Genomic DNA, 25,529 nt, shown 5'->3' with positions numbered 1-25,529 from the left:
TTTTTTTGAGACACGATCTTGCTCTTTCCCTTAGGCTGGAGTGCAGTGGTGCGATCTTAGCTTACTGCAGTCTCAACCTTCTGGGCTCAGGCAATCCTCTCACCTCAGCCTCTTGAGTAGCTGGGACCACAGGCACATGCCATCACACTAGGCTAACTTTTTAATTTTTTTGTACAGACAGGATCTCCCTATGTTGCCTAGGATGGCCTCGAACTCCTGGGCTCAAGCAGTCCTCTCAGTACATTGGCCTCTCAAGGCGCGGGGCTTACAGGTGCAAGACACCACTCCAAGCCTATATTATATATGAATATTTATATGTAGTATTGTATTGATGTTGTCTGCCTCCCTTACTAGACTGTCAGCTTCCTAGGGGCAGGGACTGTTAGGCTTACTACAACGCCCAGAAGAGTGCCTGGCACATGGTAGGCTCTCAACAAATGTTTACTGGACAAGCTAATTCATGCAATCAATCCTTCCTTCCTTCATTTGCCATGTATTTCTGGAGAGTCTACCCAGGGCCAGGCCCTGTGCCAGCTGCCTGGATTCCAGCTGTGATGAAAATGCAGGCCCAGTCTCAGGATGAAAAGTCATAATTAAAGAATAGGGAGGGGGGACGTGATACTTTCAGAAACAGGATCTTACTACATTTTCACAAAAACTCAGGAGGCAGGTATTCTTATTTTACAGGTGAGGGACGTGAAGAAGGGGTGGTTGTAGAGGTGAAGACCCGCCTCCTCAGGGTTCTGCAGCCAGCGGGTGATGCTACTGCAGTGATCTGAACCCCAGCTGCTCATCCCCAAGCCGCATGCCCTCCTTGGGCTGGCGAGGTACCTTGTGCTGTCGCTGCCGCTCGCGGTACCGCTTGCCTACTTCCTCCATCTCCTCCAGGGTCATGGGCCGCGCCTCCATCTGTGTGTCGACTGCAGGCACCGTCAGCAGGTCCACTTTGGGAAGCTGTGGGGCTGAATCCACCTCCTGCTTCTTGAGTGGACCCTTCAGGGAATCTCTGTGCTTAACCAAGATATAACCTAGAGTCGGAGGGAAGAGATGAAGGAAGGAGGGACTAAGAGGGTGCCGAGCCACGGAACCTGCCAAGCAGTTATCCAGTGTCACCCAGCAGGCACCAGGCCAACCCTCTGCTCCCTTCCCACACGTCTGGGCAGTGCCCACCTGAGCTGTACCTTAGATGTGGCCCTCCTCTCCATCTCCACTAATGGCGTCCCTTACCGCACCAACCCCAGCCCTCTGGCTGCCATTCTTGTCCTGTCACCCTGTCTCACCAAGCAGCAAATAGGATCTTTAAAAAATATAGAGTATGGCCAGGTGCGGTGGCTCACGTCTGTAATCTCAGCACTTTGGGAGGCTGAGGAGGGTGGATCATGAGGTCAGAAGATCGAGACCATCCTGGGTAACATTGTGAAACCCCATCTCTACTAAAAATACAAAAAATTAGCCAGGTGTGGTGGCACGTGCCTGTAGTCCCAGCTACTCCAGAGGCTGAAGCAGGGGAATTACTTGAACCCAGGACCTGGATGTTGCAGTGAGCTGAGATCGCGCCACTGCACTCCAGCCTGGGTGACAGAGCCGGACTCCGTCTCAAAAATAAACAAACAAAAATATAGAGCAGGGCACTCTGGGAGGCCGAGGCAAGTGGATCAGCTGAGGTCAGTAGTTTGAGACCAGCCTGACCAATATGGTGAAACCCCGTCTCTACTAAAAATACAAAAATTAGCCGGGTGCAGTGGCATGTGCCTGTAATCCTAACTACTCAGGAGGCTGAGACAGGAGAATTGCTTGAACATGGGAGGCGGAAGTTGCAGTGAGAAGAGATCACACCACTGCACTCTAGCCTGGACGACAGAGCAATAATCCGTCCCAAAATATATAAATATATACAGATATAGAGCAGGGTGCAGTGGCACGCCTGTGGTTCCAGATACTCAGGAGGCTGAGGTGGGAGGATTGCTTATGCCCAGGAATTCAGGGCTGCAGTAAGCTATGATCACACCTGTGAATAGCCACTTCACTCCAGCCTGGGCAACCTAAGGAGATCCCGCTGCGTGGGTCTCCTTATGTTGGATATGTGTGGATGGATAGATAGATAGATAGACAGACCAGATCGCCTCATTCCCTTGGCTTCCCACAGCACTTAGACCAAAACCCAGAGTCCTTTCCCTGGGCTACAAGGCCCTGCTGCACCGTCTGGCCTCAGCTGCCTTCCCACCTGGTCCATGGTGTACAATTCACCCTTCACCCATTCTACCTAGCCACCTTCATCACCTTCTGTCTCTTGCAAGCTTTCCTACCCCAAAGCCTTTGCCTTCACAGTTCTATCTGCCTAGATTGCACTTCCCCCAAGACTAATTCCTGTCAATCACTCAGATGTCGGCTCCAATGTCTGCTTCTCAGAGAGTCCTTCCCTGACCACCAGCCCTTTAGGTGCAAGCTCATCAACAGCTGGCGCTTTGGCTGGCCCACTGCTGTGTTCCCAGTTTCTAGAAGGGGCACATAGTAGTTGCTCAACAAAGATTCTAATGAATGAAAGAATCCCATTGTCCCTGCCCTGGTTCAGACCTTCATTGTCGCAAGCTGAAATAATATCCTAACCTTACCACCTTCTATTGAGGCTGTGAACAAGTGGCTCAGCCTCTCTGAGCTCCAGCTTCCTCCTCGTAAAGCAGGAATAGCAATTGTGACCTCTGTGGACATGAAGGATAAACTGAGATCATTCTGCAAGAATGAAGAAGAACTACTGGAAGAAGGCACCCCTGCCAAGACACTCAAACTCTTGCCTCTTTAGACAAAGTGAGAGACACCCTGACAGAGCAGGAGCACCATCACCAGGGACAGACACCGCCACTTTAAGTTTCAGCTCCCTTTCTAGCCTCATGCATTTCAAGGAAATCACTTCTCTTCTAACTACGAGCAGCCAGAAAGAGCAGACGGTAAAACACAGATAAGACAGCTTGGGCACAGAGGGAGGTGGGGGAAAGTCTCTTGGGTGACTGCCAAACTTCACCCTCATACAATGGGCCCCAGTAAAACAGTGGGCCTTAATAAGCACATTCCTTTCCCTTCAGGTGCACTAAGATAGGGAAGCTAAAAGCAGACTTGGGGGATATGCCTGCAGCTGCAGAAAGATGGAAACAGACACACAACTCTCCCTCCCAGATAAGCCCAACAAAGAGACACAGAAGCAGTCCACACCTCTGATAAACTCTCCCACACTGAATCTTTAAAAACTCTTAGTCTGTAAGAGAGTGTAGCTCTGACCTAACTCAGCCAGCAGCCCCTCTCAGGTTTGTTTTCTCTGAAATAAACCTGTACTTGACTATTGAGCCACCTTTCATGTTTCTTTCCTCTTTCTTTAATTCTTACACACCCCAGTCTACCTATCTTACCCACTGTTGCTCACCAGGGCAAAAGAACTCAGTGATGATGCCAAAATAGCACCATGAGAGCAAATGTCTGCTGTTTGGCTTTGTGTTTACTTACTGGGAAGTAACAGGCCCCAAAATATCTCTGCTGCAAATATGCATCACAGCACACTGTGGTCATTCAAATGACTTGCAGCCAGCTACACAGATAGCGATGAGCTTGGTAATTTATAATAAAAAGGCACAAAGAGTATCAGAGGGAAAGCAGCCCAACTCGAGGCGACCTTAAAAATGTGCTGGACATAAAGGAGATTACTACTGTTGGGGTGGTGATACATGCAGGAGGTGACTGTTGGGGTGCTAAGGTTCCCTGAGCTCTGACAGAGGCAGAGACCCTGCTTGGGAGGTGATGGTTTCTCTGCAGGACAGCTGGTTGAGACTGGACATTGAAAATCTCCCAGAGGACTGAGGAATGGATGCTCTGAGCTGCCTGCTGTTCCCAAATGAGCCACTCCAGTGAAGATGCTGAGTAACTCCACTTGGTGTGACCGTAAACTTGAATGGCCTCACCCCAGATCTTTAGCATTGTTAGGAAACCCCTCCACTACCTCCTCCAGGGCTCCTGTGTGACTCAGGGAGGACAAGGAGGCTCCAAACATGCGTGAGATTAAATTCCTGCCAACCTGGTGGATGGGAACAGGGCAAGATTTGTTTCATTTAGAAAAACAAAGCTGTGGCTATGTTTGGGAAAGGTGCTGGAATGGGTGGGTGGTTGTAATTGTTCTTTTTTGTTTGTTTACTACAAGAATGGTACTAAGATATAAAGAAATATCATACAATGCACCTTTGTGTTGTAGAGTAAATTCACAGCCAGAGCTTTAGCAAGTCCATTTCTAATTTGCCTCTGTGCCTTGTCTGGGCAGATGTGGCCCCACAAGTGTATTGCTCGGCAGATGGAACTTGAGCCATGCACAACCTTTACAACTGTTCACAGCAACCCTGCCATAATACCCCTGATAGCAGAATACCAAAATATACTTTCCAGTAAACTGTAAACATGTGCTAATTCTGGTTCTGAACAAGAATTTTATCAATAAGGTATGGATTAATAGTGAGGAGGCCTTGGACCCACATACACATAAATGTCTCTGGAAGGCTTGCCATTTGGGTCAGTTCTCAGCCTCTCAGGTGGGCTCTGGTGGGCTGAGTATCCTCCGCTAAGAACAAGGGCGGGGACTCATTTGTCTTTGAATGGACACAGTGGTAGCTGGGCACTCAAGGGAGTATCTACTCCTTACTTAATCTCTGGGCCTGAAAATTTCCAGAGGCTTGGCCAAACCACAGTCAGCCCAAACTGGGGAACACACTGAGGAAGTGAGTTTGGAGGAGAGGCCAAGGCTTCCTGCACCATGCTCGCTCCCAGGACGGGGAGGTGGAGGCACAGGACAGGGAGGGGTACGCACGCTTCCTTGCAGTGGCCAGGTTGCTCCTTTGCTGAGCCATAGACCACTGCTTGTAGGTATTGGCCAGGATGTCCATGGTGATGGTGTTGTGCTTCCCAAGAGAGCTGAGGTAGATCACTATATCCTCCACCTCCTGGTTCTTCAGAGGGACTCCGACCTGAGGAGACAGAGGCCTTGAGACTAGCAGGCTCCCATCTAAACATCCTGCCCTGATGGCCAAGGCCTTACCAGCCTCCTCAGATCCCCATCCTGCTTCCAGTTTCATCCTCAACCACTCACTACTATACCCAAGGTCCCTGCTGCAGGAGCTCAGAGCCCTTTCCTGGTCCTTTCTTACCTTTGCCTTTGCTCAGGCAGTTCCTCTTCTCTGCCTGAAAAACTCCCATCCCTCCTTCAAAGTCCAGTCCAGATGTCACCATCTTTATAGAGTGGGTTACTTCTTCCTCTAGGGTCCCACCCCACTTCCTACCAGTCTCAATGGCAGCATCTACCATCCTAGATATGAAGCATGATTTCACATATGGATCATCCCTGTCCACAAGTAACACATAAATCTCCCTTAATTCCTGGAAAATGGGATCAAGAATACTATACACCTCACTCTTTTAAGGACAATGAGCAACTCTGGAAGTGTATAATGCTTGCCAGCAACATTGGATATTCAAGAAGAAAAGTTGTAAAGGAAATATGATTTTGTTCTTCAGTTTCTTTAGACAATAGTCATTGTTCACTGAACTTTACTCAAATTCCTGGCCTCAAGTGATCCTCCTGCCTCGGCCTCCCAAAGTGCTAGGTAAACAGGCGTGAGCCACTGCGCCTAGCCTTGAACGTTCCTTAAGTAAGATCAGAACTCTCCTGGTGCTGGCCGGGCGTGGTGGCTCATGCTTGTAATCCCAGCACTTTAGGAGGCCAAGGCGGGTGGAATGCCTGAGGTCAGGAGTTCAAGATCAGACTGGCCAGCATAGTGAAGCCCCATCTCTACTAAAAACACAAAATTAGCCAGGCATGGTGGCATATGCCTATAATCCCAGTACCCGGGAGGCTGAGGCAAGAGAATCCCTTGAACCAGGGAGAGGGAGTTTGCAGTGACCCAAGACTGCACCATTGCACTCCAGCCTGGGCGACAAGAACGAAGCTCCGTCTCAAAAAAAAAAAAAAAAAAAAGAACTCTCTTGGTGCTAAAGAATGTAATTATTTAACCTTTGGGTTATGGAAATTAAATACCATTATCTTTAAATGCTTTGAAATGTTGTTGAGATAATTACATGTCATAAAACATGTGTGAGAAAACTGGTAATAATTTAAAGCCACAAAAGACATCACAGTCAACTTCTTAAAGTTGTTTAAGGTATTTGTTGTTGTTGTTTGGATTTCTTTTAAGTCAGGATCTTGCTCTGTCACCCAGTCTGGAGTGTAGTGTTGTGATCATAGCTCACTGCAGCCTCTAACTCCTGGGCTCAAGTGATCCTCCCATCTGACCCTCCCATGTAGCTGGGACTATAGGTGTGTGCCACCACACTGGGCTAGGCTTTTTAATTTTTTGTAGAGATGGGGGTCTCACTATGTTACTTAGGCTGATCTCAAGCTCTTGGCCTCGAGTAATCTTTTGGCTTTGGCCTTCCAAAGTGTTGGGGGATTACAGGCATGAGCCATCATGCCAGGGTAAAGTATCTTGCATTCAAAATATATAAAAACTTAATTCATCTAGACTAGGGTTAGCAAGCTTTTTCTGTAAAAAGTCAGATAGGGCCAGGCGTAGTGGCTCACACCTGTAATTCTAGCACTTTGGGAGGCTGAGGCAGGTGGATCACAAGGTCAAGAAATCGAGACAATCCTGGCCAACATGGTGAAACTCCTTCTCTACTATTAGCTGGGCGTGGTGGTGCATGCCTATAGTCCCAGCTACTTGGGAGTCTGAGGCAGGAAAGCCGCTTGAACCCAGGAGGCGGAGGTTGCAGTGAGCCGAGATCACGCCACTGCACTCCAGCCTGGTGACAGAGTGAGATTGCGTCTCAAAAAACAAACAAACAAACAAAAAACTCAGTAAATATTTTAGGTTTGGCTAGCTATACAGTGTGTCATACTGTTCAACTGTGCCATTGTAGCATGAAAGCAGCCACAGACAATTCAAGGATGAATGAGTGTGACTGTGTTCCAATAAAACTTTATTTAAAAAAACAGGAAGCAGGCTGGACTTGTCTCGTGAGCCACAGTTTGCAGACCTCTGCTAGGCCGATAAAACTTTCCATGATGATGGAAATGTTCCACATCTGTGCAGTCCAGTAGAGGAGCCACTTGCCACATGTGACTACTGAGCACTCAAAATGTGTAGCTGGTGTGATAGACAGACTGGATTTTTAAATTTATAATTGATTTACATTAATAAATAGCCAGTGAAAGTAAAAGTGTGGTCCATGAACCAGTACTACAGGCAACACCAGGAGCTCATTAGAAATACAGCATCTTTTGATGACCCACAGATGTACTGGGTCAGAAGCTGCATTTCGACAGGACCCCCATGTAATTTATATGCCAGTAACAGTTGGAGACACTCTACCAGCTTTCTCTGATCTCAGTTTTGGGGTCTGCCGTGCAAGACAGGGATTCCCCAAGGTAGCTGGCTGGTTATGAGGTTGACTCTGCAGACTTTCCACTCAGGTGGGGGCTTTCAATGTCAAACTGGTGTGGGGAGCAGGTTTTAAGGATCTGATTTGGCCACAAGTTAATCCATATTTTTCAATCTGGCTTTATAAGTAATAAGGCGGACAGTTTGCACTCCTTATGTCTACTTCTCAGTTGAACCAGAACCCAGCAGGGGGCGGCAAAGAGGGGGTACATGGACATCCTGCCCACTTAGGCCCATCCAGAGAAAGCAGGTGGCACTTACTGCCTTTACAGCCGTGATGAACTCCTCCCTGGTGATTCTCTGGTTCTCACCCTGGCCCACCTTGTGAAATATCTCCAGGATCTTGATCTTGCGGCTATGCAGGTAGGAGTACATGACTGACAAGGCAGGGGGCTTGGGCAGCTGGAGCTGGGGCACCATCTGGCGGGAGAGCCGGGGGCCTTTTTTCTGGAAGAGGCGAGAGGGTAGGGCAGAGGAGAGAGTTCAAGGGAGACCGGCCAGTGGGATGCAGTCACCAGAGTTAGGGAGTAAGGAGAGGCCGAGCAACTCTAAATAGCAGGATAGAGTACAAAGGGCACTGGATTCAGGGCAACTGTGTTTGGTCACAAAATGTCTGGGAGACTTTGCTTCTCTGAGCCTTGGTTTTCTCATCTGAAAAACACAAGGCTTGGAAAATATAGGAACTAAAATTTCATTCTTATCTACATCTCTCCTGTCAAACCAGGCAGTATCTGTAATCCCACTGGTCTGGTCTCTCAGTGCACCAAAACCTATACCCTTCCCTGGAACCAGGTGGAGATCCCCCACCCCCTCCCCCAGCCTTTGCATCTGCTATAGGCCTCTTGCCTGGAAAATTTTTCTCTCTTTCTCTATCTGTCCAAATACTCCTCCTCCTCCAATTCCAGGTGAAAGGGCATATTTTGTAATGATGATAATCTTCTACCTTGGTGCAGCACTGGACAGTTTACAAAGGGCCTTCCCATTCCCTAGGGTATTGTTCCTCTGTGCTCCTCCCGGGGTGCTTACTATAATAGAGACCCACTTCTATTAATGGCCTATAGCAAACTGTAGAGCCATTAATCCGATGTGGCTGCCTCCCCCACTAACGTGAACACCTTGTGCTATGGCTTAATGTTTGTCCCCTCCAAAACACATGTTTAAACTTAAGGTGAGTTTTGTTAAGCCACTTGGCACATGTGACTATTGAGCACTCCAAATGTGGCTGGTGTGATTGAGGGACTGGATTTTTAAATTTATAATTTTTTTTTTTTTTTTTTTGAGATGTAGTCCGGCTCTGTCTCCCAGGCTGGAGTGCAGTGGCTGGATCTCAGCTCACTGCAAGCTCCGCCTCCCGGGTTTACGCCATTCTCCTACCTCAGCCTCCCGAGTAGCTGGGACTACAGGCACTCGCCACCTCGCCCAGCTAGTTTTCTGTATTTTTTAGTAGAGACGGGGTTTCACTGTGTTAGCCAGGATGGTCTCGATCTCCTGACCTCGTGATCCGCCTGTCTCGGCCTCCCAAAGTGCTGGGATTACAGGCTTGAGCCACCGCACCCGGCCAATTTATAATTAATTTACATTATTAAATAGCTAGTGAAAGTAAAAGTGTGGTCCGTGGACCAGTACCACAGGCATCACCAGAAGCTCGTTAGAAACGCAGCATCTTTTGATGACCGCAGATGGGCCGGGTCAGAAGTAACTTAATACTGTTATTAACATAATGGTATTAAGAGGTGGGGCCTTGGCTGGGCGCGGTGGCTCAAGCCTGTAATCCCAGCACTTTGGGAGGCCCAGGCGGGCGGATCACGAGGTTAGGAAATCAAGACCATCCTGGCTAACACATGAAACCCCGTCTCTAAATACAAAAAACTAACTGGGCGTGGTGGCAGGCACCTGTAGTCCCAGCTACTCGGGAGGCTGAGGCAGAAGAAAGGCGTGAACCCAGGGGGCAGAGCTTGCAGTGAGCCGAGATCACACCACTACACTCCAGCCTAGGCGACAGAGCGAGACTCCTTCTCAAAAAAAAAAAAAAAAAAAAGAAAAGAGGTGGGGCCTTTAAGAGGTGATTGGGTCATGAGGGGTCTGCTGTCATGAATCCATTAATTCATGTATGGATTAATGGATTAATGGGTTATGGATTGATTATCATGGAAGTGGGTTCGTTATCATGAGTGGGATCTGCTAGAAAAGCCAGTTTGGCTCCCTTGCGTGTACCCCCTCACCCTGAGATGCCTTCCACCATGTTAGGATGCAGCACGAGGCCGTACCTAGAGGCCGGCCAGTCAAGCCTTCAGATGACTGTGGCCCAGGCCAATATCCTGACTGCAACCTCATGAGGACTTTCAGCCTCCAGGACTGTGAGCCAAAAAAATCTATTTTCTTTATAAATTACCCAGTATCAGGTCTTCTGTAATAGCAAGAGAAGTCACGCTAAGACACCTTGAAAGCAAGACCATTTCTTATTTACAGTGTATCCCCATCTCCCACCTTTATACTGAACAAAGCCCAGGCCCTAGGAAGACAGGCAGTAATTATTTGCTGAAGGAATAAACGATCCTATGCATGAGGTATGAGGTACTACCTAATTCACAATAAGGAATCAGGCTTAGAGATGTGAAGGGTTTTCCCAATGCCATACAGCCAGTAAGCAGTACACCTGCATTTCTAACCCGTCTAGTTCTTATTCTTAGACCCTATGCTGCTGGCAGAAGAGGGTGTGTTAGACCCACGAAATCAGGATTTTGGCTATAGTAACAGCAAGGACTGGCCCTGAAGCTTCTGGGTCAACCAACCCAATGGACAACCGTGAGATTACAACAATAATACAGACGGAAAACATGTTTGAGTGCTCACTATGTGTCCAATAGCATCCTAGGCACCTTATATAAATGAATCCATTTAGACATCATAGTGACCCCAGGAGGTAGGAACAATGGTTATCTCTATTTTATGGATGAGAAAACTGAGACCCAAATCATACAACTAGGAAGTAGCAGAGCTATGTTTAAACCCAACTTATCTGACTTTTTATTCCAAGGAAATGTCACAGAGAGAGAAGGAGTTGGTAGTGCCCTTATCACTTACTATCACTGTATGTTTGGACAAATGTTGGCCTCACTGAGCTTCTGTTTCCACATTTGTAAAAGGGGGATCCTCCTTTTCCTCCCAACCTCACAATCGTCATCCTCACAATAGCCTTGTGGGCACCTGCGTGCTACATGGAACCCTCAGCAAACATGTGTCATGAACAAATGAATGAACAATGGGTATTTTACAAATACCCCATAAGATGGACTGCCAGGAATGATCCCTTCTGGGGTGATTTTAAGGTATGTCCACAAATTATTCTGCTTCTCTCATTTCTAAGATGGAGTCTTCTTTCCTTCTTGAGCATGGGCAGTACTCAGGGACTCACTTCTGACAAAGAGAATGTGGTAGAAGTGATAGTGTGAAACTTCTGAAACTGAGGCCTTCGGAAACTAGGTCCTAAAGAGCATTGCAGCCTCTGTCTTGTTCTCTTTTTTGGACCCTTCACTCTGGGGGATGCCAGCAGCCATACTGTGAGGACACTCAAGCAGCCCCATAGAGAGGTCCATGTGGGGAGGAACTGAGACCTCCTGCCAATAGCCACATGAGTGAGCCAGCTTGGAAGCAGATCCTTTTGCCCCAGTCAAGCCTTCAGACGACTGAGGCCCAGGCCAACATCCTGACTGCAACCTCATGAGGCACTCTGAGCCAGAGCGACCCAGCAAAGCTACTCTCCAATTCCTGACTCTAGAAACTGTGTGTGATCATGAATATTTGCTGCTTTCAGTCATTTGGGGGTGTTTGTTATGCAGCAATAGACAACTAGATAACTAATACACCTCCCTCTCAAGACTTCCGTTTGCTCCTCTGTGAAATGGGGTGAACTATCCCTATCCAGCCTAAGCCAAGGGAATAAAATGATGCTGCATCCCTAAACTCTTGGTTTGTTCATCTGGCAAATGGGGCTGCTCACCCTGGTGGTCCTGGTAGTTGCCTGGGAGGCATTTGTCTGGGCACTCTGCTCCTCGTGGATCATGTGTAAGACCTTGGCCTCTGAAGGCGTGATGCTGGGCTTGTTCTCTAGCCACCTCTTTACATCACCAAAGGACTCCAGCTCCTGCCGCAGCTTCGCCCTCCGGCTCAGCCAGGTCTTCCTGTCCTCTGGCTGCTCTTGGATATCTTTAGCTTCCAGAGCTTTGAAGCTGGGGATGGGCTTTGGGCGAGCCTGAGGTTGGGATGCAGGATTAATGGGTGTCTGATCTTCCTTGCGAGGCACCCTGATGATTCGCCGGCGGGTCTGAGGCAGGCGGAAGTCCTTCTGCTTGAACTGCTTGAAGCAGTGGGCAATGACCAGTTCAGGATCAAAGACGGCGGCATTTTCATCGATGGAAGTCTTAGATGGGCAGAGTCCTTGGGGTAAGAGAGTTAAAAGGTGAGTTTCTTTCTGGAAGAGGATTAAAAGGAGCCAGGAAGGAAAAACACTTTTGCTCCAGGCTGGGGGTCAGGGGCCCTGGATTCCAGGACAGGTTTTATCATTGTCTTGCTGTAATGATAAGGATAATTTCATCTAATGTGACCGGGCATTCCCAACAGCAGGCAGCAAGCTAAGGGCTCTATATGCTTTCTCTTATTTCATCTTCTCCACACCCAGCCCCCAACACTCCCATTGGCAATCAGAATGAACTTTTAAAGATGCCAGTCTGATCTTGTGTGATCATCTGAGGCAGCACAGTATTAAGAGCAGAGGCTTTGGGGCCAGAACGCTCTTCGGTCTGAGTCCTGGTCCTGCCACCTACTGGCTGCATGATCTTGAGCAAACCACTTAACTTCTCCGTCTCAACCTCTTCATTGGTAAAATAGGCATAATGAAGGTAACCTATTTTATTGGATCGGAGTGATATTAAAATCAGCCAATCTATTAGAGTTGCTTTGTATATAATATATCTGCTATTATTGGTATATACTCACCATTCACTCATTTTGAAGCCCTTCCATGACTTTTGATAGCCCTTAAAATGAAGTTCCGTGCCCCTCTTCTGTCAACCTGTCCCCCTAATCCCTTGCCTCTCTTTCCTTACTATGTCCTGGACACCTGGGCTTCTCTGTGTTTGCTGAGTGGTCCAAGCCTCATCCTGACTAGGGGTTGGTACGTGCTCCTCCCTCTAGCAGGAGTGCTCCCTCCCCATCCATACCCTGGGTACTCTTCCTCATCCTCCAGGCCACATCTTTGCATCACAACCTGCACTTTCCTTCAGACCACTTATCACGACTGGGTACATCAAGGGCTGAAAACTGGTGGCTCTCATGCTGAATGAGGGTTGAGGTCTTGTTTTGTTTAATACCTTGCTTGATATTTTTCAATCTTAGTTACTTTGGGCTGAGGCACCGCCCTCTCCAGCTTGCCACACACTCCCCCATTCCTTATTGTCTCACAGGCAGCTCATTTTCTTTATTAAGTCCTCGGTTTGGGCAGCAATTTGCCTTTGAGACCCCCGGTGTAATTACTTGGTTGATGTTTATTTTTTCTAGTAGACTATGAGTTCTGTGAAGACTACAACCCTATCTCTCTTGTTCCCGACTGGAGCCCTGGCACCTCCACAGTGTCTACATATAATGGGAACTCAGTACATATTTGGTGAGTGACAAATGGACAGACCTACGATGCTGGTACTATGATTATGCCCATTTTGCAGATAAGGACATTGAGACCTAGAGAGGCCCAAGGTCACTCAGTTGATTAGTAGCAGAGCTGAGACATGAACTTCAGTTTGTCTGGCCCCAGAGCTCAGCTCTTAGCTGTTACTTGATATTACCCAGGGCTGTCACCCAATCCTTCTGAGTCTCAAGTATTTCACTTCTGAAACGGTATAAACTCTGCTCTATCTACCTCTTGAAGTTGTTATGAAGATCAAATGAGATAACAGTTTGAAAGTGTTCTAAAAAATCAGAAGGGACCAGGCATGGTAGCTTATGCCTGTAATCCAAGCACTTTGGGAGGCTGAGGTGGGAGGATTACTTGAGCCCAGGAATTCAAGACCAGGCTGGGCAACATAGTGAGACCTCATCTGTACAAAAAACTTAAAAACTAGCCGGGCATGGTGGTGCACGCCTGTAGTCGCAGCTCCTCAGGAGGCTGAGGTGGGAGGATCACTTGAGCCTGGGAGGTAAAGGCTACAGTGAGCTGAGATGACCTCCATTGTACTCCAGCCTGGGCAACAGAGACCTTTTTTCAAAAAACTAAAATATCAGAAGGGATATAACAATCTTATTGGAAATACTGTCAGTTATTTTCCTCCTAAAACCCAAACTCCCTTGCTTAAAACCTGTCCATGGCTCCCAACTGCCTCTAGAATAAAGTTCAAGCTCCTTAACCTGGCCCCATCTGGCCCTCTCGCCCCTGCCAGTCTCTCCGATTTCTCTGGCTCCTTCTGTCTTCCCTTGCATTTGTATCCAAACAGATCTGCTCCACCAACACACACACAAGCCATGCTGTTTCCTCCCCATGACACACTCTTCTCCCTCCCTGCTTTACTTGTTGATTCCTGACTCACCCTTTGAGACTCAGCTCAGGCATCCCGGCCCCTTGAAGCCCTCCCACGCCCCCTCTCATGGGTCCTCTGGGTCCCACAGCCCCCATACTTAGTCCCATCATAAGCATTTACCATATTTTTCTGAAATGAAGATATTTTCTGCATCTTTCTTTCCCAACAGTCTGTGAGTTTCTCAGTGACAAGGACTGTGTCTTAGTTCCCCTGTGTCCTCGGTGCCCAGCCTGGCCCAAAGTGGACATTCAGTACATTTGTTAAGTGTCTTTACAAGGCCCATGTGTTCCTTTCATAGTCAGCACATAATAAAAGTAAACATCATGGTATGGTTTCCATCTGTGTCCTTGCCCAAATTTCGTGTCAAATTATAATCCCCACTGTTGGAGGAGAGGCCTAGTGGGAGGTGATTGGATCATAGGAGAAGACTTCCCCCTTGCTGTTCTCGTGAGAGCGAGTGCTCACAAGATCTGGTTGTTCAAAAGCATAGCACCTCCCCCTGCTCTCTCTTCCTCCTTCTTGGGTTGTATAAGAGGTGCCTGTCTTTGCCTTCTGCCATGATTGTTAAGTTTCCTGAGGCCTCCCCAGCCATGCTTCCTGTACAACCTGAGGAATTGTGAGTCAATTAAACCTCATTTCTTTATAAATTACCTAGTCTCAGGTAGTTATTTATAGCAGTGCTAGAACAGACTATTACACATCAATAAGGATGGAAGTGAGCACTTCTAACAACACATGTATCATTACCTTGACCACAAGAAAGTCCATTCTCAAAAGGGGATGACTGAGAATGTCATCACTCATCAAACCAGTATTTATTGAGAATCCCCCAGGGCTTGGTGCTGTACCAGGTGCAGATTAAACTAGGCTGAGCACCTACCATGGTTCACCTGATCCCAGTCCACCCAACGGAACAAGGTGGGGCACCCAGAGGGTAACAAGAGGTTCTCCGTTGGGGGAGAAATGCTGATTGTGGAACCTGGGAGGGCATCAAGGAAGAAGTGTCTCTGATGTGGACCTTTAAGAATGGTCTGGCTTCATGGGGTGGAGGGGCAGGGATGGGGAAAGATCAGGAGTGGGATTTGGGGATTTTTGGGTCACCAGACAGTTCCACATGTTGGAAGCACACTGTGTGTAATGGAGGAGGTTAGTGGGAAATAAGGTTGGCATCATCTCAAATGCCAGGCTAAGAGATTGAAACTTTACCCTGCAGACCACAGCAACACAAAACCTGCTCCCCACAGGTCTTGCTGCTCCCATTTGGGTCCTCCCTATACTCCGAATCCATGTTCTGCCCTCAGCTAGGAGAGCCTTACAAATGTAAATTCACAGTCTGTCCCTCCCCAATTTGAAACCATTCAATGGCTTCTTAGTGCTCTTTGAATAAATACCCGCCTCCTTCTGTGGCCTACAAAGCTGCCTTCACTGGCCCTGCTCCTCACTCTTCCCTTGTCACCTCCCAGACCCCACCCCTCACTCATGTGGTCCCAGCTGCTGTCCTCCTTTCTGTTATCTGAGGTGCCTGGTTCTTTCCTGGCTCTGGGTTTTCAGTTTTTGCATTTGCTGTGTCCTCTGAAGAGCACTGCATTTCCCAGGGTTTTCCCTGGCTGAGTCCTTCTCCTCACATAGTTCTAAACCTGCACCAGCCCCTGACCCCACTTTCCAAGGGTGCCTGCCAACCACACCCTCCTCAGGGAGCTTCATTCTAGTGCTCTTTGGAGTCCTGTGTGCATAGACAGAAAGGGAAGTGGGCTCTTATAATAAAAGAGGCTGTCATTATGTAGTTATGGGTAGAGACTATGTGACAATGTTCCTAGGAGACTGGCGAGGAAAGCTCATACGCCAACTAGTTCAATCACCTGCCCAGGTCAAGGACGCTTTCCTCAATGTCACTGGCAGACTTTGCCTCTGTTTATACACCTCCAGTGACGTGGAACTTTCTACTTAACATGGCGGATGCTAAACTCTGACTGCTAGAAAATACCTCCTTATATTGACCCAGAATTTGTTTCCCTGGACTTTCTATCCCTTGGTTCTAGTCCTCCCCATGGATGTCCCAGAAAACACATTTGTTCTCTCTTTTCTCGGACAGCCTATAGGTGTCTGGAAACAATTCCACTCTTTCTTGAAATTCTCCCTGCTCTTGGCTTGATTCAATCTCTTGCTATGTCCAATTCTACCTCTCTGGCTACCGTTTTTGGGCCCCTCTTTTCCTGTACTCTTTAAAGGTTGTTGCTTCCAGGCTTATACCCAAGCTCTCTTCTCTTTTCAAATAATGCCTTCCACTCTCATGTTTCTATGACCTTCTTTATGCTGGGGACATCCATACCAATATTTTTGACTTGGAATTAGCTCCAAGTTTATACCTGCAGTTGTTCCTAAAACATCTCCACTTGGATGGCTTACAGGGATCTTTTTTTATTATTTATTTTTAATTGAGACAGGGTCTTGCTCTGTTGCCCAAGCTGGAGTACAGTGGTTCAATCATAGCTCACTGCAGCCTTGAACTCCTAGGCTCAGATGATCCTCCCAGTTCAGCTTCCTGAGTAGCTGGGACTACAGGTGCATGCCATTAAGCCTGGCTAACTTTTTTTTTTTTTTTTTTTTTTGATATGGAGTCTCACTCTGTCGCCCAGGCTGGAGTGCAGTGGCACGCTATCGGCTCACTGCAAGCTTCCCCTCCCCGGTTCACACCATTCTCCTGTCTCAGCCTCCTGAGTAGCTGGGACTGCAGGTGCCTGCCACGACGCCTGGCTAATTTTTTGTATTTTTAGTAGAGATGGGGTTTCACCGTGTTAGCCAGAATGGTCTCAATCTCCTGACCTCGTGATCCACCCGCCTTGGCCTCCCAAAGTGCTGGGATTACAGGCATGAGCCACCACACCAGGCCCGGCTAACTTTTAAAAATGATTTTGTAGAGATGGGATCTCACTATGTTGCCCAGCCTATTCTCAAACTTCTGGGCTCAAGCAATTCTCCTACCTCAGCTTCCCATAGTGCTGGGATTACAGGCGGGATATACTGTGTCTAGCCACTGACAAGGATCTTAAACTCAACCAAGACTGGATTTGTCTTCGTGCCCCTGCCCCCACTAACTGGGTCCTCTGAATACGTTCTCTATCTCTGTGGAAGACACCTCCATCTACCAGGTTCCCCAGCTGCCAACTTGAGCACCATCTTTATTTGCCCCTTCTATGTTTCCTGACCAACCAGTCCCCAAGTCCCTGTAGTTACCTCTAGCCTGGGCCTTCTCCCTCACCTCCCAGCATCTTTAGCTTGAGCATTTGACCAGAGCCCTGACCTGTGTGCCTGGGAAAGGTGGTCAGCCTCTCTGGCTCGCCCTGTTTCTCCACTGGGCATTAATGTGTTCACTGCTGGAGAAGGGGCATGGAGAAGACCTTCAGTCTTCAAGCTTTACAGCCCCAGCTCTCATCTTCCCACACCAACATTCTGAGTCTGCCAACTCAGTCTCAGGTCTTTTCTGACTGCTCCCATTCCTGTCCTGCCACTCCCAGTGGCCTCTCCATCTCCTGGCTTGCAGGATCTTTTATGATCTTGTCCCTTCTGACCTCTCTCACCTCATTTCCAGAGACACCAGACTTCTTGGGCCATGCTGTTTCTTTGCCCGAAATGCTTTTTCCTTCCCCTTTTGGCTTGGAGAACTCCCTTTTATCCTTTAAGCTCAAGTGTAAAGATATTTTCCAAAAGCTTGGAACTGTTGCTCCCCATCCCATACCCTCAGCACACCTTTTACTCGTGGGTGTCATCCCTGGGCCCGGCATTCACCCCTTCTTATTCTGTAATTATCAATTTATCTCTGTCTTTTACCCATGAAGCTGCATTGCTTTGCCAAGAACTTGGTCCCCAGCACATTACTGCCAAAACCTTGAAGACTGACGTCTTCTCCGTGCCTCTCCTCCAGTACTGAATACATTAATGTCCTACAGAGAAACAGGGTGAGCTGGAGGGCTCCCGTCATTATGGGTCGGGCCTCTGGTGCCTCCAACTAGGCTCAGGTGGAAATCTCAGAAATGTACATGACCTGCCCCTGACTCCATGGCAACCCTTCACCCAGAAGGGTCGGCACAATGAGATCTGTGGCTGAGTTTTTGCCGTCACCCCACTTCCACGCGTCCTTAGGGCGCTGAGCGCTCCCTGCAGACGCCACTTCCCGGGACTTACCTAGCAGCGACAAGAATAGACTGTGGTACGCTTCGTAGTCGTCGTCCATGGTCGTGGTGCTGGGAGGGGGTGCTGAAGGGCGTGTATGAATGTGTGTAGATGTGGGCTTGCTTGCGTACGGGTGCCGGAGTATCAGATAAACAGTAACTCCAAGTCATGTGAAAGGCGCTCAGCTGGGACAGCCGGAGCAACCTGTTACCGTGGCTACCGACGCCCCGCGCCAATTGGCTGAGCGCTGCCACGTGCCAGGAGCGAGTCCGCTCGGCCGAGTGCCTGCTGACCCCACCTCCTTTTCGTCCAATTCTAGGAGAGTCAGCGAGCAAATCCACGCCGTGCCCAGTTCTGGGGTTGGTGAAAGGCGGGATTTCTTTGTTCGGCGCGGTGCCCCGGAATCTAGTGTAGAAAGTCTCCGGTTTTCCCGTGAAGTGTGGGATCTTCAGCAGGTCTCCATATCTCTAGGCCTTAGTTTTCTCATCAGAAAAATAGGCCCTGCCTCCTCCAGAGGGTTAGGAAGAACCAAAGTGAGCTGTGGCCAGATAAAGGTGTTTGGTATGTTCTGCCTCCCTTATGGCAGGGTGCCATGGTTTGGAGTTACAGAACCTGAGGACCAGAGAATAATAAACCCTTGAAACGTGCATCAACTGATAAACAAAATGAGGTATAGCCATAGGATGGCCATAAGAAGGAATGAAGTACATGCTACAATATGGATGAACCTTCAAAACAGTATGCTAAGCAAGAAGCGAAACACAAAAGGCCACGTGCTGTATGATTCCATTTTATGTGAAATGTTCAGCATAGACAAACCCACAGACACGGAAAGTAGATTAATGGCAGATAGGGGATGGGGTGAGGAATTGGAAGTGACCGCTAACAGGTGGGGAACTTCTTTTTGGAATGGAAAAAAGAAATGGAAACTTCTGGAATTAGTGATGATGGCTGTACATTGTAAATGTACTAAAACCACTGAATTGTACACTTTAAAATGGTCAAATGGTGGCTTTTAGCTCAATTTTTAAAAAGTTAAAAAGAAACACCTGAGCACTTGTCCTTTGCTGAGACAAGCTATCTTTGTGAACCTCACAACCTGAGATGGTTGCCATGGGTCACATTCATACAGCACTCTTGCAAGCCAGGTACCATTTTAGCACTACATGTCTGAACTTCATAATCACAATCACCGTGTGAGGTAGACACCACCTGTCTCTTATACACATCTAGATGTGTATAAGAGACAGGATTACAGGCGTGAGCCACCGTGCCTGGCCCACTATCCCATTTTTATAAGACAAGTTAACAGGTACAGAGGTCAGGCAACCTTACTTGCAATAAAGGGGAAAAGCCAGGCCTAGAGCCTGAGCAACCTGGCTGCCCTGAGGTCCCCTAGCACAGAGCTCGCCTCCTGCATTCACATGGGCCCACACTCCCCATGGAGATGCTAGGGGAAAGGATATGACCACCAGCCCTACCACGAAGCCATATCTGATGCCCTGAGCTTGGTGAGCCCGCCCCACCCTCCAGCCCCAGCTGGGCCCAAGGTTTCAGAGGCCCCTCGCTATCCTTAGCTGCCGTATCTGGCTGTCTTGTCCCTACTCCTTACCCCTTTTGTTCCCTTCCATTATTAGGTGCCCTTTTTTCTCTCTCTGAGAGTCTGTACAGAACTTATCTTTGTGCCCCTCCCCACCACAGGGTTTCACACTTTGTGAATGCTAATTGGATGTTTGTCAAATGAAAATGTGATGGTAAATTATAAAGTGGATGTTTGCCGTGGGGAGAGGGAGGTGTGGCCAGTTTTCCTGTTCTCTGGTCAAAATTCATCCTTCTAAAAACTGACACTTATTACTCACTAAAGTGGAAACAACCAACTACCTCTGCATCACACTGCAGCCTGATCCGGTTCACACCGCCCTACAACAAAGGCAGTTTCCTGAACAACTGATTTTTCATTTATTCAATCAATTTAATTTTCAAATTATATCTTAAAATGGTAGTTGGTAATTCAGACTTAATAACTAGTTTTTTCCCTTTTTTTCTAATAGTAAATGCTTTGGTATTTGAACAGTAACAGTACTTGTATAAAAATGGCATAAGACTAATTTTTTTTGAGACAGGTCTTGCTGTGTCATCCAGGCTGGAGTGCAATGGTGTGATCATAGCTCACCACAACCTCAATCTCCTGGGCTCAAGGGATCCTCCCACCTCAGCCTTCTGAATAGCTGGGACCACAAGTGTGTGCCACCATGCCGAACTAATTTTTAAAATTATTTGTAGAGATGGGGTCTCATTATCTGGTTGCCCAGTCTGGTTTTCAACTCCTGGGCTCAAGCAGTTCTCCTGCCTCAGCCTCTCAAAGTGCTAGGATTACAGATGTAAGCCACTGTGCCTGGCCAAATGGTATAAACTCCAAATGGAAGATGAGAAATGAGTTTTCACAAAGGGACCAAGGTAAAAGAGTGAGTGAGCAGAAAAGGAGCAGCAGACAGATATTCACATTAGGTTACCAAACGGATGCTGAGGTGGAATCTACAATTCCTAAGGGACAGTGTGGAGCTGTCAACAATACACAATGCCAGAGGAATCTTATTTGACTTTGGGGTTAGCTTTTTTTTTTTTTTTAAATATATATTTTTTGAGACAGGGTCTCTGTCATCCAAACTGGAGTGCAGTGGCATGATCACGGCTCACTGAAGCCTTGAGCTCCTGGGCCCTCATGAGCTCAAATGATCCTCCTGCCTCAGCCTTCTGAGACTATAGGCGTGCACCACCACACCTGGCCAATAAAAATATTTAGTGGGCCCCTAGCTTTAGCAAGGTTGATAGAAATTTGCTTTGTGTTATTGATAGTTTAGATGTACTTTTTATCTTCTGATTATATTTCATTTTTGGAAAAGCCACACACTTTTTTTGGATTGTTGTCAAATAATAATTTATTTAAAAATAATCTCAAAATATATTCAAACACATTCAGTAGCAAAGATCCACCATTGGCACACACATTAAGAAAGCACACACACTGGGCTCCTAGTTGGGCTAATTAAAATCTATATGGCTGGAAAGGTGGTTGGTTGTACTTAATGAAGCTTTTTTGAAGTGCAAAGCTATGCATAACAGATGAGCTTGAAAACTGCAGAGTTTAAGACAGACTTAATTTTTCATGATTTTCCCAAAGCCAGTCATGGTATTTATTTAATTTGTGGTCTTCAGGGTGCACCTGGAAGAAATACAACACACAAAGAGGCAGAGACCTTAATGTAACTTAGTCAGAAATATGTTTTTTAAAATTGGCTTTTTAAATGTTTGCTGGGTGACAGTACATTATGATACTATACCTAAAAGTTATAACTTTTAACCTCATGGGATTCGTGAATATTTTAAGTTATACCTTATATTAAGGTAATCACATACAGTTTACAAAGTACCGTCCAAATGACTACTCACCATGACTTGGAGTGTGGGGTGGTGATGACATGAGTCAAGTATTAATACCTCACTTTCCAGAAGGAGGTTCTAGGCCCTGAGAGGTTAAATGGATTCTCAGGGCCGGGCATGGTGGCTCATGCCTGTAATCCCAGCACTTTGGGAGGCCAAGGCAGGTGGATCACAAGGTCAGGAGATCAAGACCATCCTGGCTAACATGGTGAAACCCGTCTCTACTAAAAATACAAAAAAATTAGCCAGGCGTGGTGGTGGGCGCCTGTAGTCCCAGCTACTTGGGAGGCTGAGGCAGGAGAATGGTGTGAACCCAGGAGGCAGAGTTTGCAGTGAGCCGAGATTGCGCCACTGCACTCCAGTCTGGGTGACACAGTGAGACTCCATCTCAGGAAAAAAAAAAAAAAATGGATTCTCAGGTCACAGTGGATTGCTCTGATGAAGTAGGGATAGGACCATGGTCCTTCAGTTCAGGCCTGGCCAGACCTACTGGTTGAATGCATGAGGGTGAGTCGCAAGCTGAGTGGGCACCCATCAGGTGCCAGGATACCATCAGTATGCCAAGGGCTGGGCATATTCAACAGGGCTAAAGCAGGACCCAGTCACCACAAAAGTAGCCTGAGACCACTAAGAGAAACCCAATAAGTATACATTGCAGGCCCAAACCTTCCTGCTTTCCTGTAGTGGTGTACTCTTGACAGGAGGAAAACCATGGCAGGCTTAGAGATAGTACACAAATGGGGAATGACAGGAAGAGGGCCAGAGGTGACAAACCACTGGAGATGAGTCAGAGGCCACACCTCTGGACTGGTCTTTGTAGACTTGGGAGTGCCTACCCCAAAACCTGCATGCCACCCACTTCCCCACAGCCAGGAACAAAATTGTTTGTGACTATAATAGCATTTGTGTCCAATAAATAGTCTTAACCATAATGGTGGACTTATTTTGCCCCAGAGACCAAATGTGCTGAATTATGGATGGGAGTGGGCCTCACCTGCTTCCACTCATTGACACAAAAAATTCGGTAAGAGTCGTTGCCATATTTACCAATCCCATGAAGCTCAATCGGATACTTCCACTGCTTTGTCAGGTATTCATCTGAAGAATACAACATCCCACACATCAGGTCAGCTTCTAAAGACACCCTCCCAAAATGTGTGGTGATGGGGCAGGATGGAGAGAACAGAAGAAAGGGACAGGAAAGGCTCTTTCCTGGCAACCTCAGTTGTGACTGCCCTTCTTACTGAATTCCTGTAGCACCCATATCATTTACCAAATCCTAACCACTCTTTTGTGCTGTGCTAATGCGACAGAGGTCACGTCCCTGAGGTCAAGAACTGGGCTTTCTGCTTCACTGACTTCTTCCCCTAATTCTGCCCACATGCCTGACCCAGTGATGGGCAAAGATTTATTGTTTAGGTCACTGGGAGGCTGTGGTTTGGGGAAAGTGGACTTTTTTAAATGTCTTGGGTGCTTGAGCTGAAAAACCTCCATTAATATAGTATCTGAGGACATTAAAGTTTAAGGTGTGGCTCTCTTAAATAAGCACAAGGTATTATGTTTTTCCTTTGGGTATATAGGAAAATACCTGAGAACTTGACAATGGTTTTTGCCCGAAGATCGTAGAGACCAAGAGGTTTAAGAAGTTCTGACACATCTCTCCAGTCTGCGGTTCTTGCTACCTCAGCTGAAGGATACTTCTCCAGAAACTTCCAGAGCACAGGTATTGCCATTTTACCTGGGAAGTAAAAGTAACTGAATGATTACAAGACTCTAGATAGGCTGATTTCATGTTCAAGTAGTTTCTCATCTAGAAATCTCATCCAGAGGGTTTTTTTTTTTTTTTTAAACCACTGGCGAGAAGCCATTATCTGAACCAGCAACCACTTTCAGAATCAAATGCCAACACCGCTAATATATGGGGCTAATAGTCCAAATTATGCTGAAAACTGGCCTTGCATGATTAGCTTTTAAATGATCAGATCAGCAGATAATGAGAGTAGAGGCATATAGAACACAAGGTACATTCAGTGAAAAAGATACTTTTAAACACACACGAAAGAGGGTGGAGAAACATTAACTGATTTTCATTGATGATCAAAATGAATTTGGAAGTAGAAAATAAATAAAATCTACCCCTTTATTCTAAAAGGTCTGTTGGATGTCATCTAGTCTAATTTCCTCATAGGTGAAGAGTTTAAGGGTGAAAGGAGAATGCCTTATCCCAGGTGACACACTCAAAATGGACTGTGAACCCAGGCCTCAATTCAGTGCTTTCTCCTTACCACACTGTCTATAAGACAAAGATGATAATAATCCCCAAACCTGAGGTCCGATTGAGAAATATAGTAGCGATGAGAAGCTTCCATGGATCGTGAAAAAGTGTTTCTTGAATGAGATTAAAAGGTGACCGAGGAGGCGTCCACTTCTTAAAGGCTTTACGTCGTGGGGGGCTAGGAGCTAAACAGACATACTGCATCAGAATTGAAAACCCAAAATAGAATTAGAATTTGCTGTTCTGACTGGGAAAGGGATACCTTCTTTGTTATACTTGCTGGAAAAATACAGGCTTGTTTTCCTTCTTTCTATCTGTGTTCGTGGGATGATATCTTCTGAAAAGGAAAAGTGAACACTTTATCGAGTCTCTGGTTTAGTTTAAAGCAATATTCAGGGATGCAAATAATATCAACACTGTTACAAAGCATGCCAGCTACTATTCTAAGCCCTTTACATAAATTACCCAATTAATCCAACTAATGACCCATGAACTTGGTATTATTTTTATCTCCACTTTACAGATATGGACATTGAGGCACAGAGAAGCTAAGTAACTTGCTCAAGATCACACGGATACTAAGTGTCAGAGCTAAAATTCAAATCCAGACAGTCTGGCTCCTGAGTCCTCACCTTAACCACTCTGTGATACTAGTTCTTTATGACTTATGTTCAGAGTTTACCGTATTGAAAAATTAAAGGCAGTATGGAATATTTTAAATTACAATGCATTTGTATAATGTGGTCATTAAAATATTTTTTAGACTATTATGAATACTTTCCCATTAACTTCTAAATGAAAAAAGCAAAAGTCTACATATAATCCCAATTTTATAAAAAAGGGGAAACATATATAAATAAAAATACAGAGGTTAAGAATGAAATAAGCCAAAATGATATAACGGTTGTTGTCTAGTGCTAATTTTTCTTTTCTTCTTTACTTTTCTATATTTTCCAAAATTTCTGCAGTGAACTTACTTTTACGCCTACCAAAAAAAGGGATACAGACAAAACAGAATATACAGACAAAACAGAGTCTGCAGAAAAACCTACAATTTGAACCCTAGAGCACCTGAGACAACTACCTATTAAGAACCTCTGTCTACTGGGAACCAGTATTATCAGACTTCTCAAATTTCTAAAATCACATGTAATACTCCTTAGCCACACCCTTGCAATTTGAATATCAGTTAATAATACCTTGCATTTGTATAGCATCTTTTTCACTTCTCATTTTATAATATTTTTGATGTGAAAAACAGGACTAGTCAGGGTGGTTACCTCTCTTTTACAGATGAAGAAACTAAAGCTTTGAAATTAAGCAATCATCCCAAAATGATATTGGGATTGACTATAAACTGGAACAAGTATCCAGGTCTCCATATAATTAGACTACTGTTTTTTTGCTATTTTAGTTTGAGTAGGTAAAGCCCAGTAGAGAGTTAAAAAACAACAACAACAACAACAACAACAAAGGAAACTGCTCTGACTGCTCTGATTTGACAACTTTTTCTGTGGGCTCCTATGAATAATTACTAACCAATCTCCTTTATGCCAAGTTTACTTGGCAATTTCTAGCTAAGCCAATGGGAATCTTCACTATTTCATG

The 25,529-nt window shown here is 46.4% G+C and overlaps 2 protein-coding genes across 4 annotated transcripts in view; both read right to left on the bottom strand.

Annotated features, from left to right (window-relative positions):
- The window catches only part of EFCAB12 (EF-hand calcium binding domain 12), a 27,867-nt gene extending 9,433 nt beyond the window's left edge, over positions 1-18,434 (bottom strand). Inside the window, exons 1-5 of the mRNA XM_012002202.1 lie at positions 18,218-18,434; positions 11,467-11,903; positions 7,728-7,913; positions 4,841-4,997; positions 832-1,028 (exon numbers count right to left, since the gene is read on the bottom strand). Coding sequence (XP_011857592.1) covers positions 832-1,028; positions 4,841-4,997; positions 7,728-7,913; positions 11,467-11,903; positions 18,218-18,266 — 1,026 coding nt within the window. The 5' untranslated portion in view covers positions 18,267-18,434. The remainder of the gene's footprint in view (positions 1-831; positions 1,029-4,840; positions 4,998-7,727; positions 7,914-11,466; positions 11,904-18,217) is intronic.
- A 2,363-nt stretch (positions 18,435-20,797) lies between these two features.
- MBD4 (methyl-CpG binding domain protein 4) overlaps positions 20,798-25,529 on the bottom strand; it is a 13,072-nt gene continuing 8,340 nt past the window's right edge. For 2 of the 3 annotated variants that reach the window (XM_012002199.1, XM_012002201.1), the window contains 4 exons: positions 23,972-24,106; positions 23,235-23,384; positions 22,641-22,744; positions 20,806-21,428 (listed from right to left, as the gene is read on the bottom strand). In XM_012002199.1, the coding sequence (XP_011857589.1) occupies positions 21,351-21,428; positions 22,641-22,744; positions 23,235-23,384; positions 23,972-24,106 (467 nt within the window). In that variant the 3' untranslated portion in view covers positions 20,806-21,350. Of the gene's footprint in view, positions 21,429-22,640; positions 22,745-23,234; positions 23,385-23,971; positions 24,107-25,529 lie in introns of all 3 variants that reach the window. The other variant, XM_012002200.1, reaches the window with a different exon arrangement.

Source organism: Mandrillus leucophaeus, unplaced genomic scaffold (assembly GCF_000951045.1).
Source record: "Mandrillus leucophaeus isolate KB7577 unplaced genomic scaffold, Mleu.le_1.0 Scaffold680, whole genome shotgun sequence".
In the NCBI taxonomy this organism is placed as follows: domain Eukaryota; kingdom Metazoa; phylum Chordata; class Mammalia; order Primates; family Cercopithecidae; genus Mandrillus; species Mandrillus leucophaeus.
The sequence above is the reverse complement of the archived record's forward strand: the minus strand, read 5'-3'. Positions and strand labels throughout refer to the sequence as shown.